Consider the following 15,232-nt stretch of genomic DNA (forward strand, 5'->3'; position numbering starts at 1 on the left):
TAAGATACCACTGTTTGCTTTACTGTTTATATAATTTAATGCAGGGGAAGAGACAAGGACATGCCCAAGGAGTGCAAACTTTCATATAGTATAGCATAAAAACAAAAAACAAAAGATATTCTCTTCCCCTTTTTGACTAAATAACTCCCACACCCTCTAAGCTTGGTTTGAACATTTTTTCTTTTGAAAATTAACTTTGATTCATTGCATATAAGCTTGGTTTGAACTAGAATTTTGAATTTGACCCATTCCCTCTGCTTTCCAATCTCGCCTATAAATCAAACTTAATTATAGTCATAAACAATGTAATCATATCTCATTAACATAATTGGAACAACGTTTAGTGTATTCATAGCCTTTCTGGTAATATTCCATCACTTACACTTAAATAGACTACCATTTCTCTAAATGATCACAATAGTGACATGTATCGCATAAATGCCATGATACACCCCTTTAGTTCCATACATGCTTGTGCGGTTCATATTATATATGTCAATGATTTCTCGAACATGGTGGCTAAAATCTTTGTCGCGAAAGGAATGATTTGATCAAACACGCGAAAAATGAAAATTTTTAAAAGCTAATTTGATAAAAAAGATATAAGAAAAACAAAGAGAAATATTTGATAAGAGTGATAATAACCAAATTTATCACATTTGTGGAAAGAATAGGTGGCCTTGGGGAACAACGAAAAGGGGTTTGGACTGGAGTCATGAGTGGGGGCACTTTCTGTATATTATTTGGGGGCACTTTCCTTTAATCGAAGCTTTACTTTTGCCGACCTCGTTGATTGCCCACACCCACACAGGGACACTTGCCTTCATTTTCAATTGCTGTCTCCTCCATGCATGTATGCCCTTTCTTTTTCAAGTCCCTAAACAGCCGCTCCCTTGCTTCACTGACTTTCGTTCACGATTTGGACAAAGTCTAATGAACTTCAGCGGAAAGATTACGGTAATTACACATTCTGTCCGAGGATTTCCAGCATTTTGGACAAGCTTTGGTGAACACTGTCGTTAAGAAACCACCATGGTTATTGCTTGGCACTGTCATGTTTTCATGCTTGTAAGAAAAGATGCTGAGTGCTGCTAACCCTGGCGGCAGGGAGAACATGTAAAAGGAAAGAACATTTTCTTTTATCTTGTACGGATCATCATATACTCAGCAAACATAGAGATTGCAGGGCATTTGCAGTACTGAGAATCCCAAACTGAGTGTGATGAATCATGCATATGGCCAACTCTTAACTGAATTCAATTTTTTGATTCCCCAAGAACATTCACAGGTACAAAATGTTCAAAGAAATATGAAGGACAACAGAAGAAAAGGTCAGAAACACAGAACACAAGGAATCAATTTGCTTCACAGTGGGAAAAATGATAAATTTGTTACCAAAAGTTCCACGGATCATGAGTCGATAACTAATCTGAATATGGTATGTTTTATACAGAGAGCTTAAGCTAGAAAATGGAAGGACAAAGATAAAAATCTTTATCAAAAGGGGTTGCTTCAAAAACAACAAAAACATGATGATTCAAGATTAAACTACCCATTTTTACATTGCAAAAGGGCATAATATACAAATTTAAAAAGAGAGATAAGAACTTCTCCTTTTTTCTCTTTCTCTTATGAAGAGGAAAAAGCTGGAGCTAAACCACCTCTGTTCCTCGATTCTGGGTCTAAATTCATTGGCCCCAAACGTTCCAAATCCTCTCTCCAATGAAGTTCACAAAGCTCCTTACTGAACCCTTCTCTGTTCCTTCTTCACCATCATCCGCACAAACTTCACCACTACTGCCAATGCTACTGCTACTGGTACTCTCTTCCACGGATTTCAACTCACTCGAGTCGTCCTTTCTTAAACTCAACTCGGGTCTTTTCAAACCCCCAGAGCCATCAGCACCACCGCCTTTCTTTTTCCTGTCTTTCTTGCTCTTTGCCTTCTTGCTCTGAGCTAATCCATCTTCAAAAGCATCTATAATCTCGTGAATCAACTGCCGGTTCGGCGATGAGTCCCACCTGACCCAGTAACTCATGTAGCACCTGAAACAATCACAGGTAAAAAGAGGAGGATGATCATGATCGCTGCTGCTGCTGATGCTTCGTTTAGTCGGATTTTTATGGGTGTTTTTGCGGTGGCTTGAAAAGTTGCCAAAATCGTTGTTAGAACAAGAGATGAGATAGGCCAAGACTTCCCTGTCGTCAGGGGAAAGAGCAGCTGCAAGGGTTAAGATGGTGGCAGGAAGGAAGGACAGATGATCGGTTGTGATTGGTGGTGACGGATGGACCGTGCCTCTACGGTAGAGCTTCTTCATAGTTGAATTTGATGTTGATCAGCCAGAGAGACACAGAGCAGGAGAAGTACTTTATCCAACAGACAGGACTTCAGAAAGAAAGAACAGAGCTTTAGACTTTGAAGGGCTGATGAGAAATTATTATTCCCTGGCAGACGGAGAGAGAGAACATTGGGTTGGTGACGTAGTTTATGGGAACCTTGGGGTGCGTTCGAGTGCGACGCGGGTCATAACAAGTGCATGATGACAATCATCCAGAGTGAGAAAATCTGAAATCTGAATCACGTTGGTCTTATTCGTCGTCATTTGGAGTTGCAGTTGGGCAGTTGACGCGCTGATGTGATGGGACCTAATCTCCCATTTGTCCCTGCACTGCCCCGCCCCTCTTTACACGTCAATGTAATCAAATGAGGTTGGTGGCCATGGCATTCCCGCATAGGTCCGGCTCTACGAGGGGCTTGGCCCAACCATAGACCCAGTGCACTACACAGAAGCCCCGTACTTCCAACTTCGATGAGCTAGGATAAAAAATTCCCAGTGCCATACTTGTTCAGGATGGACAAGCCGAAAGCCATTATACCAAAGCTTGAAGGATCCCTAAGGCCTAAGGTCAGGTCTGAATGTTCTTGAATTTTGACTAGGCACCATATCCTAATTGGATAAACTAGTCACTAGTCACAACCCAACATTAGCCTCTCTTCCTTCAATTTCTGACAGATAAGAAAATATTGACAATTAATTAGCCGCGTAGGAATATCCCACGGGCCACGGCACAACATCTCTTCTTCCCTCACCTCTTCTCCTAACCTACAATGTCAGTTTAAGCTGATAGAACTTGTTGGGAAAGTATCAAGTTTCTTTAACATAATATAAGAGGTCAATGCAGATAAAAAAGTCAGGCTCTTTCATATGCATGATGAATAGTGAATTCCCTGCTGAATGTGAAGTCAATGCCAGTATGGTTGTAGCCGGTAAGAGGCATTTCAGGATATCACAGAACTTCGTCTTCTTTCTTGCGTAAATCAAATTTATATGGAAAGTAGGTAATATTTGTTATGAAAGCGAAACGGTTAGATCATGGATGCTTCTCTGCAGTCGAAGTTTAGAAACTTTTGTTTTAAATAAAGCAACAATACAGAAGTTGACTCTCAACTTGTAATAACCAAAATCTGAAACAATATACTCAAAAGTCACCCTCCCTTATTTTATAGTATTTAATTAATTAACAATTTCACTCAAAGGAATGACAATAATCCGATACAGTTCTTAAGATAATCAAACCTCTATGACGAACTCTGTAGACGAGTCTTGATCCATGATTCAAGGAACTGCAGCTCCTCATTGCTTATTGAATGGCCAAGACCAGGATAAGCCTACAGAATCATAGATGATAAATTTTTGCAGAAGCCATATATAAATGCAACAGAATATCAGAAAAATGTGTAGGATACATACCTTAAACTCACAGCTTACTCCTGCTTGTTCAAGGAATGGGGGCCCTGCTTGTCCAGCCTCAAACAGCACAGTTCTGTCAGCCATTCCATGAGACCACAAAATAGGTGTCTGCACAAGTTTCAGGCCTCACACCATTAAACCAAGAAAAAGTTTTTGTAAGGATATTTCATAGTAGTGAGAAATTCCAATACAGACAGGTTTGTTGTTCTGGAAGAACTCATAATCTCCGAAGGACTGACAGTAGATAACATATATCCATCAAAACATAACAGACACAGTTAGCAATTGCATCCCCATGGATCAGAATGCTAAAGACAGTTTGTAGAAGCTGATACCTATTAGTTAGTTAGATATTTCACACGTGCAAGTGTTCTATCTGACAAATATCAATTAATTGTCAAGCGTTGAATGCAGAGAACAGAATGCTTTCTCTAAACCAAGGCACTAAGAGCCATTATATATCTAGTTTAGAGAGGCAAATGTATCATCAAGCAAGACAGGAAAACCAATTGGGGTAAATTATTAAGTGAACCAGATACATTAGGTGTATTTGAATAAAGGCACCTTCTTTGCATCTTCTGGGAATTTTTTAATCATTGAAGAATTGAAAGGAACCCATCCACTAAAGACTGCACCACCTCCAAGCTTTTTTGGGTACAACAGGACACTAGCTAAGGTCAAGGCACCTGAAAAAGGTTGTAATAATTAGCAATATCCCACAAGTAATGAAATGTATCAATCTTTTGTTCCTCAGATCAAAGCTTCCTACCTCCTTGACTAAATCCACATACAAATACATTATTAGGATCTGTCCCAGCAGCTATTTCCTTGTCTATCATTGTGTGCACATTCTGAACTGCTTTAAGAAGATCACTTTCATCTTTCGGAGAATCCTATACATATAAACAAAACAAAATTAATACCTTACATGGAACCAGCATCACTATAAGCAGAGTATCCTCATCATCATAAGAACTCAAGGGATTCAAATGGAAACATCTTTCATCTTAAAACATGTCACAGAAAGTAATGCAGAGTAAAACCAACTTGGAATGAAGGTTATGAACATTGAAAGAGTAGAATTTAGGTTCAGAAAACAGGCTGACAGAAAAATCTTGGAGCTTGTACTTGTGGAAGCTTTGCATGTTGTGTTTATATTACGTCAACGTAGAATTAATGTTGAAAGTGAAAAGCTTCTGCAAAGTGCCATATGTGTTATTTTTGAAGAAAAAATATTCAGTCAATCATTAACCATAATAATTCCAAGAGATCACATGGTTGCAACTTCATGGTCCATTACATATTCAGAATGTTAATGTGCCACAAAGCCCACAACTTGTAATGGGTAACTCCAACTAAGCATGCATGCATAAACATAAGAGTCAAGAAAGAAATCAATGGTTGGACAATAAAGACTAAACATCATGTAGCCGCATCAGATACTTTTAGAATTACTAAAGCTATAATATGCAATAATGAGGCAATACCACCAAAATTCACTTGCACTTAAGTGTAGGTAAGAAACAAAAAGGCAGAAAAATCCACTTGGAATTAACTATGAAATGAACATAATTTTGATTTAAAGAATATGAATGATATTTAAATGAAATCTGAAAGAGAAATGTCCCTGCAGTATATCAAACAGATATAAATGAAAATGAGGAAAACAAGCATAACTTACAGCTGTCACGGGAATCTCATGGATGTCAAACCAAGAAGGCATCCTCATTCCATCTGCAAGGTGAAGGAAACTAGTAAAGAAAGGCATGACATAAAAAAAAATCCATCAGGCGAAGAATAAATGCACTATCATAATGAATAATACTTAATTGCCTGTCCTGGACCATGTCATTCTCTAAAGAATAAACCTAAAGTTGATTCATGACACTAGTTATATCGTCTGAGGAGTGATATACAAAACTTTAGGAGAATCTAGCAATTTGTTACAGTATTAGAACCCCAATCCATGAGCCATCAACACACAGTCAAAAGTTGAACATAGACTCTAGTATTGTGACTGATTAAAAGCAGAGACCATCTCATTCATGACAATGCCAATTGCTAAATTCCCATCCAGCTCAAAAATAAACGTGACTAAGAAAGTTTTCCACAGCAATACCAAAAGTTCATGAGGCAGTTTTGACATTGAAAGTATACGTAAAAATTGAACCATCCGTTTTGCTAGGAATTTCTTCTTGTTAGCTCTACTTCATTCTCTCTTCTTAGCATCAAATTAAAACCGGGTTTTCGTACTTGATCCTTGTCAACCACTCCAAATGTTGTCAGTATCTACCACAAATTACTTCAAAATTATCCACCTTAATCAGCTGTAGTCCGATTTGCCCAAAATTTCCCACGGTATTCACTGCCATAAATTACACTGAAACTCAAACTAAGCTAAGAAAAATCAGACCGATACATACCATTTTCATTCAAAACGCAAAACAAAGTCAACAAGCAAAATCTCAAATCGTCATAAATGTATACAATGAGGCTTACAGTTGCAGGTGACGGCGTTTTCACGAGCAGAAGGGAAAGACCATTTGGTGTTTCTGAACTCGGGAGACCTGAAGAGGGTCTTGATGGGTTCATTGGCTGGGCCAGAGTCACCTAGCCCGTGAAGCCAAAGAACAAAGCTTCGAGCAGCCATGGAGTCCGGCTTTCGAGAAGAAGACAGGCGGCTCGGTTGGAAAAATAGTACGAAGATGATGGTGCTACCGAGGGTCACTGCGAGAAGAACTGTCGGCTTCTTTAACAACATAGGCTGCATCTCCGGTCTCCCATGCTGACCCTTTTGTTCTACAATTTCTGCAAACTCGGAAAGTAAGTGAAAAGACTAGAACCACCCCAACGATTTTGGAATAGCAACCAGCAGCCAAGCCCAATTTACCAACCAGAAGTTAACTGTTCTCTGACTCTGAACTAACTAGCCCAGTTGTCCAGTGAGCCTGTTTGTGTTGTTTGGTCTATTGGGCTCTGTTCTTGATTCTTTGTCTCTCTTTAATTTTATGAAAATTAAAACAAAAATTTGGTATTTTAATTGAGTTCTCCTACTACATTCTTAACAAAATATTGCTGCATTTTTTAATGGGATCCATCCAAGAAGTCAAACAAAGTATGAATAGAAAGAATCAACTCAATCAAGTCAAATTTCTTTATAAAGTTAACACCTTTGCCACTCTAACCCTTCAGTAGAAGAGAACAAACATCTTTTTTTCCTTGGTTTTGTTAAGCAATAATAATTTATAGCCCTCTCCAGCACTGCCATACAAAACTGAAACCCTCTGAAAAATGGAACATGCTAAATTGAACTTTGCATGTTGCTCTCTTTTTTTGTACAAGAGGAGTGTATTATAGCTCTGGATGAGGCTCTATGGCACAAATGCAAGGCTCATTTTCCAGCTTTCAAGTTCTTGATACTAACTGAAGAAGCTCACCTTTGCCTGCTTACGTTACTCCACATATTCTACATTGATATGATAACCATAGATTTCCAGATGTTGCGAGGGGCATTGTTGTTTACTTAATCCATCTTTATAAGAGTTTTGAAAGATTCGAGATGGCAGCAGGTGGTGCCAGAGCTAGACAAAATCAGATGGAATCTCATTTCTGTTGGTAGTGAGCGAAGCTCAGTGATCTATTCTAGTGAATAGTGAACATCTGAATTCACAAAAACAACAACCAAACCAAATTACTAAACTATGGACGAATCACAGCAATCTAAGCAAGGTGGCTTTGTACGTTCCACTTGGATCCACTGTGAAGCCCCAAACCAGAAAGATAAAAATATCTATCACACAAGCTTATGACAGCCTCCAAATTGAGACAGAATTTAGTTTGAGGTAACCAAAAAGAATAGAGAAACTTTTGATTACCGGAGCAACAAAAATGAATAAGAAGAATTCAACAAAGGATACAAGAGATGAAAGTTAGTGAACTTTGTTAAAATGAAAGTACATATATGACATAATATTCAGCTTTGTCATGCTGTTAATTAAGACAATTCCCTAGTAAGCTTTCATGGTACCAAAGAAAAGAAACCTTCTTGTCTATCTTGTCTGACTAATAAGCAGCCTGTCTAACTCCTGCCTGAAAAAAAACATGCAATCCAACTCCTTGCATTGCATCTTCAAATGGTACCTTCACCTTGATATTCATCAATGGTTTGTTTCATTGCATCCAACTGAGAGAGCACGTATTCAAGTTTCTTGCAACAGATTTCATTCGATATCCTTGAACTATAATCACACTTCTCAAATGGGCGGTACTCACAAGCACTCTTGATTTCATCCCTCAATGTCACTTGGATATCCTGGTTTTTTTCAAAAAAACAGAAATTTGCACATTATTTTAAAAATTCCAACCCCTAAAACTACAACTGGTGCTCCAATTCAATCTTTAAGAAACACTCAACAGCTCAAAATAACAAGTTAACCATAATTTAGATCTTATCAGGCAATTCAAGCAGAAGACAGATACAACAGAATGAAGCTCAAAAAAAGATGTAAGAAATCTGGGGAAAGCAGAAACCTTGATCATCTTCATGAATTCACGGCAATGGTTGTTAATGAATTCTTTCCTGGGACCCGTTGGGTTTGCGAGTTCATCCATGACACCTCCCGCCAGCTCCAAAACCCTAACTATTCTCTGCATCTCCAATCAAATCACCAAAGCTAATTCCTTTTTATAATCAATTTTCATTAAAGAAATGGGAAATTTGAGATTAATCAAATTACCTTCTCCACATTTTGAAGCCGCTGCAACGAAGTGTTCTGAGTGGGAGAATCCATGGAACCTTGGCTTCTTCAGTTTTCAGCGGGGCCAAAATCACACCTGTGTAAAGTCAGAATTTTGGAGCAAAGCTCACCATAAGGGGTTCAATACGCGCCGTTTCTGGCTGCTCTACTTATATAGAGAACTAAACACCGTCATCAAGAGTCAAAAGGCCACAGTACGCACGTGGCAAGACTTGATGCATGAACTATCACGTGCAGCACATATAAGCTACCAATCAAGATTTACTGAACCAAAAAATTAAAAATCCCTTTTTTTTTTTGTTAGACCAAAAATTCTGTAGAGAGAAGGAGAAAGAGCTGAATCATCCATGGCGTCCTCCAAGCTCCAAGCTCTATGGAACCACCCAGCCGGACCCAAAACCAGTGAGTGGACTCGCTCCCTTGTTTTAATCCGATAATTCATATAAAAGTCCTCGTCTTGATAGATCCTTTATGGTCATTTACTCGATTTGCTAAAAAAGGAAAAGTCTCAATTCGTCTCGTTTTGTTTTTTCATAAATCGTTTTTCTCGGCGACAAGATCGGTGCTTTGGGTCTTAAGATTTTCTATGAGCTAACGTTGGATGTTTTGCTTCGATTTTAGAATTTGGGTCGCTGAAGTTCTAAACTGTCGTTTGATATTTGGATTTCTCTTTGATCTGTTTTTACTAGAGGTATGAAACGTATAGCCTGATAAGGTTTTATACTTTGATGGGTAAAGAAAACTAGTAATGGTGATATTTTTTTATTTATTTGTATATGTTGCTGAAGATTTTAATTGGTTTCAAACTGAGGCTGCTACCAGAATATAGATTTGGTGCAAAGAGTTGAGCTTCCCATAATTTGAATGCCCTGATAGATTCACTTCTTCTAAATACCGAACTCAAGATTTTGAGTTCTCAAAAATTATATGATAACAAACAAAGCCATATAGATTCTCAAAAATGGAGGAAGCTAAGATAAGCTGAAGGTTGCACCATGGAGAAAGAAGAGCAATATTCCATGAGTTCATGACATTCGAATATGAGGATAGGATTGAATTTATTACATACCGAGTGAAGAATGGTTGGCATTTAGATTACAGAATCGATGATTCTTAGAGTGTGCATAAACTAATGGTTGTTTCATTGCAGTTCACTTTTGGGCACCAACCTTTAAATGGGGGATTAGCATAGCCAATGTAGCAGACTTCTCTAAACCACCTGAAAATCTTTCCTACCCTCAGCAAGTTGGTATGTGATGGTTTTTGAGCTTTAATGTACATTTATCAGTGCGTTGCACATGTCTCACTGCCTTTTGTTGTACTTTCATGGGTGCTGCTGTATATTCAGGACTTATTTAATTTCTTGTATCAAGTTTTGACGTTTTTACTTCTACATCAAGGTGCAATCCTCTTCTAGTTTTCTGATTCTTGTTATCTGTTACCCAGCGGTTACTTGCACTGGAATTATCTGGTCGCGCTACAGCACTGTAATCACTCCTGTAAGTTTGATGATTGATTGGACTACCTGCCTTCTAACAATCCAGAAATTTAACATTATCAAGAGAAATATGTGAAGAAAACACGTGTACATGCAGATTCATACCCTATTAGAAGAAATAGAAAAGAAAAAGAGCTGGGGTGAGATAAATGGAGATGAAGGATGTTTATTTGCTCACCTAGATCACTGCCTTAATACCAACCTTTTTTCTTCCTTTTACACTTCTCTTCATGATTCGGCTCACAACATAATTTGTACAGTGGAGATTTGGGTTGCTTTTGTTTCTCAGTCCTTCCTTGATTCTAAACTGCAGAAAAACTGGAATCTCTTTAGCGTAAACATTGTTATGGCAGGAACGGGCTTATACCAACTAGCACGAAAAATACAGTGAGTCAACTCAACTAGTGATATCTGTTTCCCCTCCTGTATTCAAACTTTTGCAGCATGCTTTGGATCTATTGGCAGATCAAGCAAAGAGATCTTTCTTATTTCAATTTTTTCAACAAATGCTTGTTTTGATATGTGATGTATGTCTGGCTAAATTATATATACTTCCTCTCTTCCACCTTAATGATGATGTTAACTAAGAACCTGAAACCCTAATTGCCTTTTTATGTAAAATCATAGGCTTCTATTCTGTAGACTATTGAGAACTTTTCACAAACTTCGTTTCCATGATCTTTCCTCCATTCTCTTGCTTGGTTGTCATTGCCGTTTATTTGATATGGCTGCCCTCTGATGCACAATTTTATATGTTTTTTTCTCCATGTTCAGGCATGACCACTTTGCAGAGGCCAAGGCAGAGCCAGCTGTTGTAAAAGAATGATGACGAAATCTTCCAAACTCCTTTTGTTTTCTGGGGAAATATCAGTCATTTTGCTTCCTTGTTTTGCAGTTAATTAAAGTTCAATTGTCCTTGACGCTTGCCTCTGTGGCTTTGAATTATTCAAGCATACTCTGTTGTGAAAATTTGTTAACTTCTTGATGATTGTCATTCTGATTTTAGAGCCATCAAGAGATATTGAGCAACTGAACTGTTAAAAATTTCTGATTGAGTAATAATTACTGCAGATCATTGGATTGCTTTGCAGGCTTCGATCGTTGCAATTTAGTAGATGAAGCTTGACTGAGAGTTAAATCTTTCTTTCTTAATGCTGCTTTGGGTAAATCTTATTGTTGCACACAACTGTTAATGGAGTCAACGTGCCAGGTTCTTTGCCGAGAACCAGGGCATTTTCAACCAGTCTTTGCTTGTGCTAATCCATGAATTTAACCCAAATCCCACTAGCTTAAGATACCCTGCCATTCTAATGAATTTGACCTGCTATACACACTCCAATACATTTGGTAGGCACGTCACCAGAGTACCGTAACAGCTGGGTCCATTTTGATAATGGATACAAAATATTCAGTCAGAAATATTTCCATAAAAAGCTGTTGAGAGAACCAATTTAATCTGTGTGTCCAACATATTCTGTCCCAAGGTGTCCTACAAAACCAAGGGGTGAGGGGAAGAACAATATCGGATGTCCAACAAAAAATAGATTGTCACTCTGTTCTCAATCAATACAAGTTTGCAATCAGCTCAGCAGGGGAGTATCAAGACTAAAAGTACATGATAAGCCATTTGAATGCATTTAGCTTAAGACAACCAACAGCAAGATAGAAGGCCGAAGGGAAAATTGAATCTCTAAAAAAATATGCGTAAACAAGTTGGCCAATATGTCTACTTGTCATCTGCATCATTATATTAGCTGAATCGACCTGCACAGCTACACTCATCTCCCGACGTTGCTTGATTTCACTCTTTCCAACTGTCCATCGTGTTTTGATTTTGAATCAGATTCACCATCATGGGCTGTCAAACCCAAACTCAAATCCAAAGTGCTTTCATTCAGATCTTGTCGTACTATTTTATTATCCTCCTGAGACAGAAAATTGAAGTTAAGCCAACAGTAGAGGGAAGCCTTTCAACTCATAAGGGCAAATTTTCAAAGTCATTCTTTATATGGATAATCAGTAGAAAATGAAACTATTCCTTGTAGCATTCCAAAATTAGTATAGACTTTTGTCAGTTACATGAAAATAGTGCTACAAAAGTGGAGGACCTCTAATAAATAGTCCCCATTAAATTGACTTCAGTTTCATTACTATCTCTACATATCAGTGTGTTGGAATGCCACTTATGTATTAGTTTCTTAAAGAACTCAAAGCAAGAGTCCTCGTTCTAAACCATCCCTGCCCCCCCAAGGAAAAGTGATGCCGGGCGTTGTAAAGACACCTGGGCGTTATGAAAGACACTAATCGTGGCGAGATTAAAAACCCCACTAAGGTAAAAAATAGCCAAAATCCCACTTTGGTTGGCTAGGCCAAAGATACTAAAACCTCTTACTCTATAAAAGAGCCTAGAGAAATAAGCACTCTTACTTAAAAAAATATTATTTATTAACTCTCAACTCTGAATGTCTCATAACTAAGCCTAAGGATCCTATTTATAGTATTATAGGTCCAAATCCTAATAAAACTCTACTTCTAGTTATCTAATACAATTAGAATGATTAATAAGAGATTTAAATAAAATAAGTGTTCTATTCCTAAATAGAACATGACTAACTTAAAGTCCTAATACAAGTAATAGAAGAATTTTATTATACCTATAATGCCTAAATAATAATAATCTAATATTATACTCCTGTATCAAAAAGAGATCTAGAATGGCAGTTAGCTACTCACCTGACTTTCTTCCATAGGTACATCATTAATGTCAGGTTTTTCATCGAAACCATCATTCCTGGAGGTTGGCTCTGGTGCGCTAGGGTCAGCCTCGCTTTGTTTAGTTTCATCATCAACGTTTTCGTCAGCCTCATTTTCTGCAGCTTCTTTTTTCTGTTCCTCTAGCACAGCAATCTGCATGTGGAAGCAGTCAAAGTAATTATATGTTCACAGGATCTGATTTCAGAGTATCCTAGAACTTATTTCCACCTAAAATTTGCTATATAAAGCAGTTTGGCAGACCTATCAATGTTGCCATTTTCAGATTATCTAGTCCAGAACTTTATATAGAATTACAAGTACTCAAAAGCATGTATTCTCTGTGTTGATATGAACAAAGGCATAAACATTGTGCATCACGCCCATGTGATAATTTGACAACCCAAACAACAAATTGTACAATGTGCATTTTAACGGGAAAATGGCGCCAAGGCAAGACTTGTGATGCCAAATGCCAAGTGGAATAGGTTGTCAGTAAGATTTTCATATGCCATGTGTCATGCTAATATTCTTTCACATATTAGACGAGATCCGATAGTTTTAAGCACTACTACAACCACGCACAACTTAAAAGCAAATGCAAAGGATGTGGTTAGAGTTAAGACAAGTCAGAAAAAAGAAATGGGAGATAAGTATCAACCCTCTTCCTTTTTCTATCTCCGCTCAAACAGTTTCACTATCATTATATTCTTGGTTTCAAAAGATTTCCAAACCTCAGGCTGCAATCTACATATCCTTTATACATAATTTCCAAATTAGCTATGCAATTAAAAATTTTCTGACAAGCAAGCAACAATTCCAGGTAAAGATCTTTGGTAATTATAAAATTGACAAGAGTTAAGCAAGAATGAAAACTCTACATGGATCCAACCCGGTGCAAAAATAAGTGAACAACAATTTTACGGGGAAACATTCATCCCCTAAATTTTCAGTCAATGATCAAAGAAATAGACTATAATAAACATGATATAGGGTCAACGTATAGGAGTAGCAAAAGCTCAATTACCCAGCTTGGACTTTCTCTCTATCCGTCAGTCACATTAGTCTTAAAAAATCCTAAAAATCCTTTTCTTTTTTTCTTTTCCACAAGCTTTAAAGCATCCACAGCAAGGTAACTCGTAGTTCCCTTCAATCTAACCACAAAAGAAAACCCTCAAGACACTGTTAACCCAAAACCCCAGCTCACGGATCGAGTAATTTCAAATCCTAATTCACACTAAAACCCCACCAAGCAACTAAACACACTAAAAAGAAAGCAAAAGAACATATACGCAGATATAAAAACTCTGTATCACATCCCAACATCGAAATTGATGAAAACCCAAGGAAGAAAATACCGGAATGTATTTAAATTTCCGCCTCGGGGGCTCCTCGGGCGCCGCCGCAGCATCGTCCTTGGAGGAACTGTTGTTGCCATCGTTGGAATTGTTGTTGGTGTTATTGCCGTTGTTGTTGTTTTGGCTTTGCGAAATTGGGGTCCACTTAAAAAGGACGAGATGCGAACCGTTATTACCGTTAGAAGTACCATTGCTGCTGAGGTGATTTTGAGAGTGATTACTGTTGCTGTTATTGCTGCTGCTGCCGCCGTTGTTAGATGGGGAAACGTGGACCCATTTCTTCTTCCATTTCCTTACCGGCCCGGTGAACACCGCAGCCGGTCCGTACCGAGTGGAGGACCGCCCGAGTCGAGCCCCCACTCCTTCCATTAACTCGTCCGCGTTAGATCGGTGGCGATTTTGCCGTGACTCACCTCTCAATTAAAAGGGAATTTTCTTTTTTTGTTTCTCTCTCTCTCTCCCTCCCTCTCTTTAGATCTCCTCTTCTTTCTTTCTTTCTTTCTTTTTTTCACAAGCAGACAGGTGGATCGATTTCTTTTGGGCATTTTATGTTTTAAAGTTCGGGTCAAATCGGGTGTTGCTAGTCCACGGTTACTACTTAAAGGGCACATCAGAACCGTTCAAACTGCGGACTGGCTTTGTTTTGGTAATTTTATTGCTTGTTATTGTTGTGTTGATTCTATAATGATTGGATGGTCCTTTCCTATTGCTTGAAGTCATTTTCTTCTTCTTTTTTGGAAAGAATTCTCCTAGTTTTTTGACCATTTTGTGTTTACATAAAAATTTTTATTTTCAAAAAACATATTATATAAAAATTCAAAAGATATAATTATTTTAATTTAATATTTAGTGATATGATTTATTTTATTTTTTTAATAATTAAATTAATCGATACGAAATCACGTAAAATTTGATATCAAATTCAAGAATTGACTTTATATACTAATAGAAATGTAATTACAATCTTTGTGTTCATGCATTCTTTGAAAAATAGTTTGGATTAACGATCTTTTGTTAAAAAAAATCACATTAAAGAGATAAATAACCCAAAATTAAAAAATTATTGTTATCATTATTTCTCAAGACACTTCTATTTAATTTAGATGAATTCGATAA

The 15,232-nt window shown here is 37.7% G+C and overlaps 5 protein-coding genes across 5 annotated transcripts; 1 reads left to right on the forward strand and 4 right to left on the reverse strand.

The window, feature by feature from the left end:
• Positions 1-1,471: 1,471 nt before the first annotated feature.
• Positions 1,472-2,462, reverse strand: LOC18597256 (uncharacterized). The gene has a single exon (XM_018123722.2). It carries the CDS (start codon positions 2,316-2,318, stop codon positions 1,689-1,691), a length of 630 nt encoding a protein of 209 aa, XP_017979211.1. The 5' UTR covers positions 2,319-2,462; the 3' UTR covers positions 1,472-1,688.
• Positions 2,463-3,382: 920 nt separating this feature from the next.
• Positions 3,383-6,578, reverse strand: LOC18597257 (putative carboxylesterase SOBER1-like). Its single transcript, XM_018123721.2, has 6 exons — positions 6,252-6,578; positions 5,434-5,486; positions 4,522-4,645; positions 4,317-4,438; positions 3,753-3,860; positions 3,383-3,670 (listed from the first exon to the last, which is right to left on the reverse strand). Exons 1-6 carry the CDS (start codon positions 6,520-6,522, stop codon positions 3,581-3,583), a joined length of 768 nt encoding a protein of 255 aa, XP_017979210.2. The 5' UTR covers positions 6,523-6,578; the 3' UTR covers positions 3,383-3,580.
• Positions 6,579-7,583: 1,005 nt separating this feature from the next.
• Positions 7,584-8,645, reverse strand: LOC18597258 (mediator of RNA polymerase II transcription subunit 11). The gene is made up of 3 exons (XM_018122688.2): positions 8,489-8,645; positions 8,283-8,399; positions 7,584-8,064 (listed from the first exon to the last, which is right to left on the reverse strand). The coding sequence occupies exons 1-3, from the start codon at positions 8,540-8,542 to the stop codon at positions 7,882-7,884; spliced, it is 354 nt and encodes a 117-aa protein (XP_017978177.1). The 5' UTR covers positions 8,543-8,645; the 3' UTR covers positions 7,584-7,881.
• Positions 8,646-8,753: 108 nt separating this feature from the next.
• On the forward strand, positions 8,754-10,976 carry LOC18597259 (mitochondrial pyruvate carrier 4). The gene is made up of 5 exons (XM_007026177.3): positions 8,754-8,911; positions 9,660-9,758; positions 9,956-10,008; positions 10,321-10,394; positions 10,782-10,976. The coding sequence occupies exons 1-5, from the start codon at positions 8,857-8,859 to the stop codon at positions 10,831-10,833; spliced, it is 333 nt and encodes a 110-aa protein (XP_007026239.1). The 5' UTR covers positions 8,754-8,856; the 3' UTR covers positions 10,834-10,976.
• Positions 10,977-11,532: 556 nt separating this feature from the next.
• On the reverse strand, positions 11,533-14,636 carry LOC18597260 (golgin family A protein). The gene is made up of 3 exons (XM_007026179.3): positions 14,117-14,636; positions 12,741-12,914; positions 11,533-11,932 (listed from the first exon to the last, which is right to left on the reverse strand). The coding sequence occupies exons 1-3, from the start codon at positions 14,483-14,485 to the stop codon at positions 11,786-11,788; spliced, it is 690 nt and encodes a 229-aa protein (XP_007026241.3). The 5' UTR covers positions 14,486-14,636; the 3' UTR covers positions 11,533-11,785.
• Between the last annotated feature and the right edge of the window lie 596 nt (positions 14,637-15,232).

Source organism: Theobroma cacao, chromosome 6, assembly GCF_053813885.1.
Source record: "Theobroma cacao isolate CCN51 chromosome 6, ASM5381388v1, whole genome shotgun sequence".
In the NCBI taxonomy this organism is placed as follows: Eukaryota; Viridiplantae; Streptophyta; class Magnoliopsida; order Malvales; family Malvaceae; genus Theobroma; species Theobroma cacao.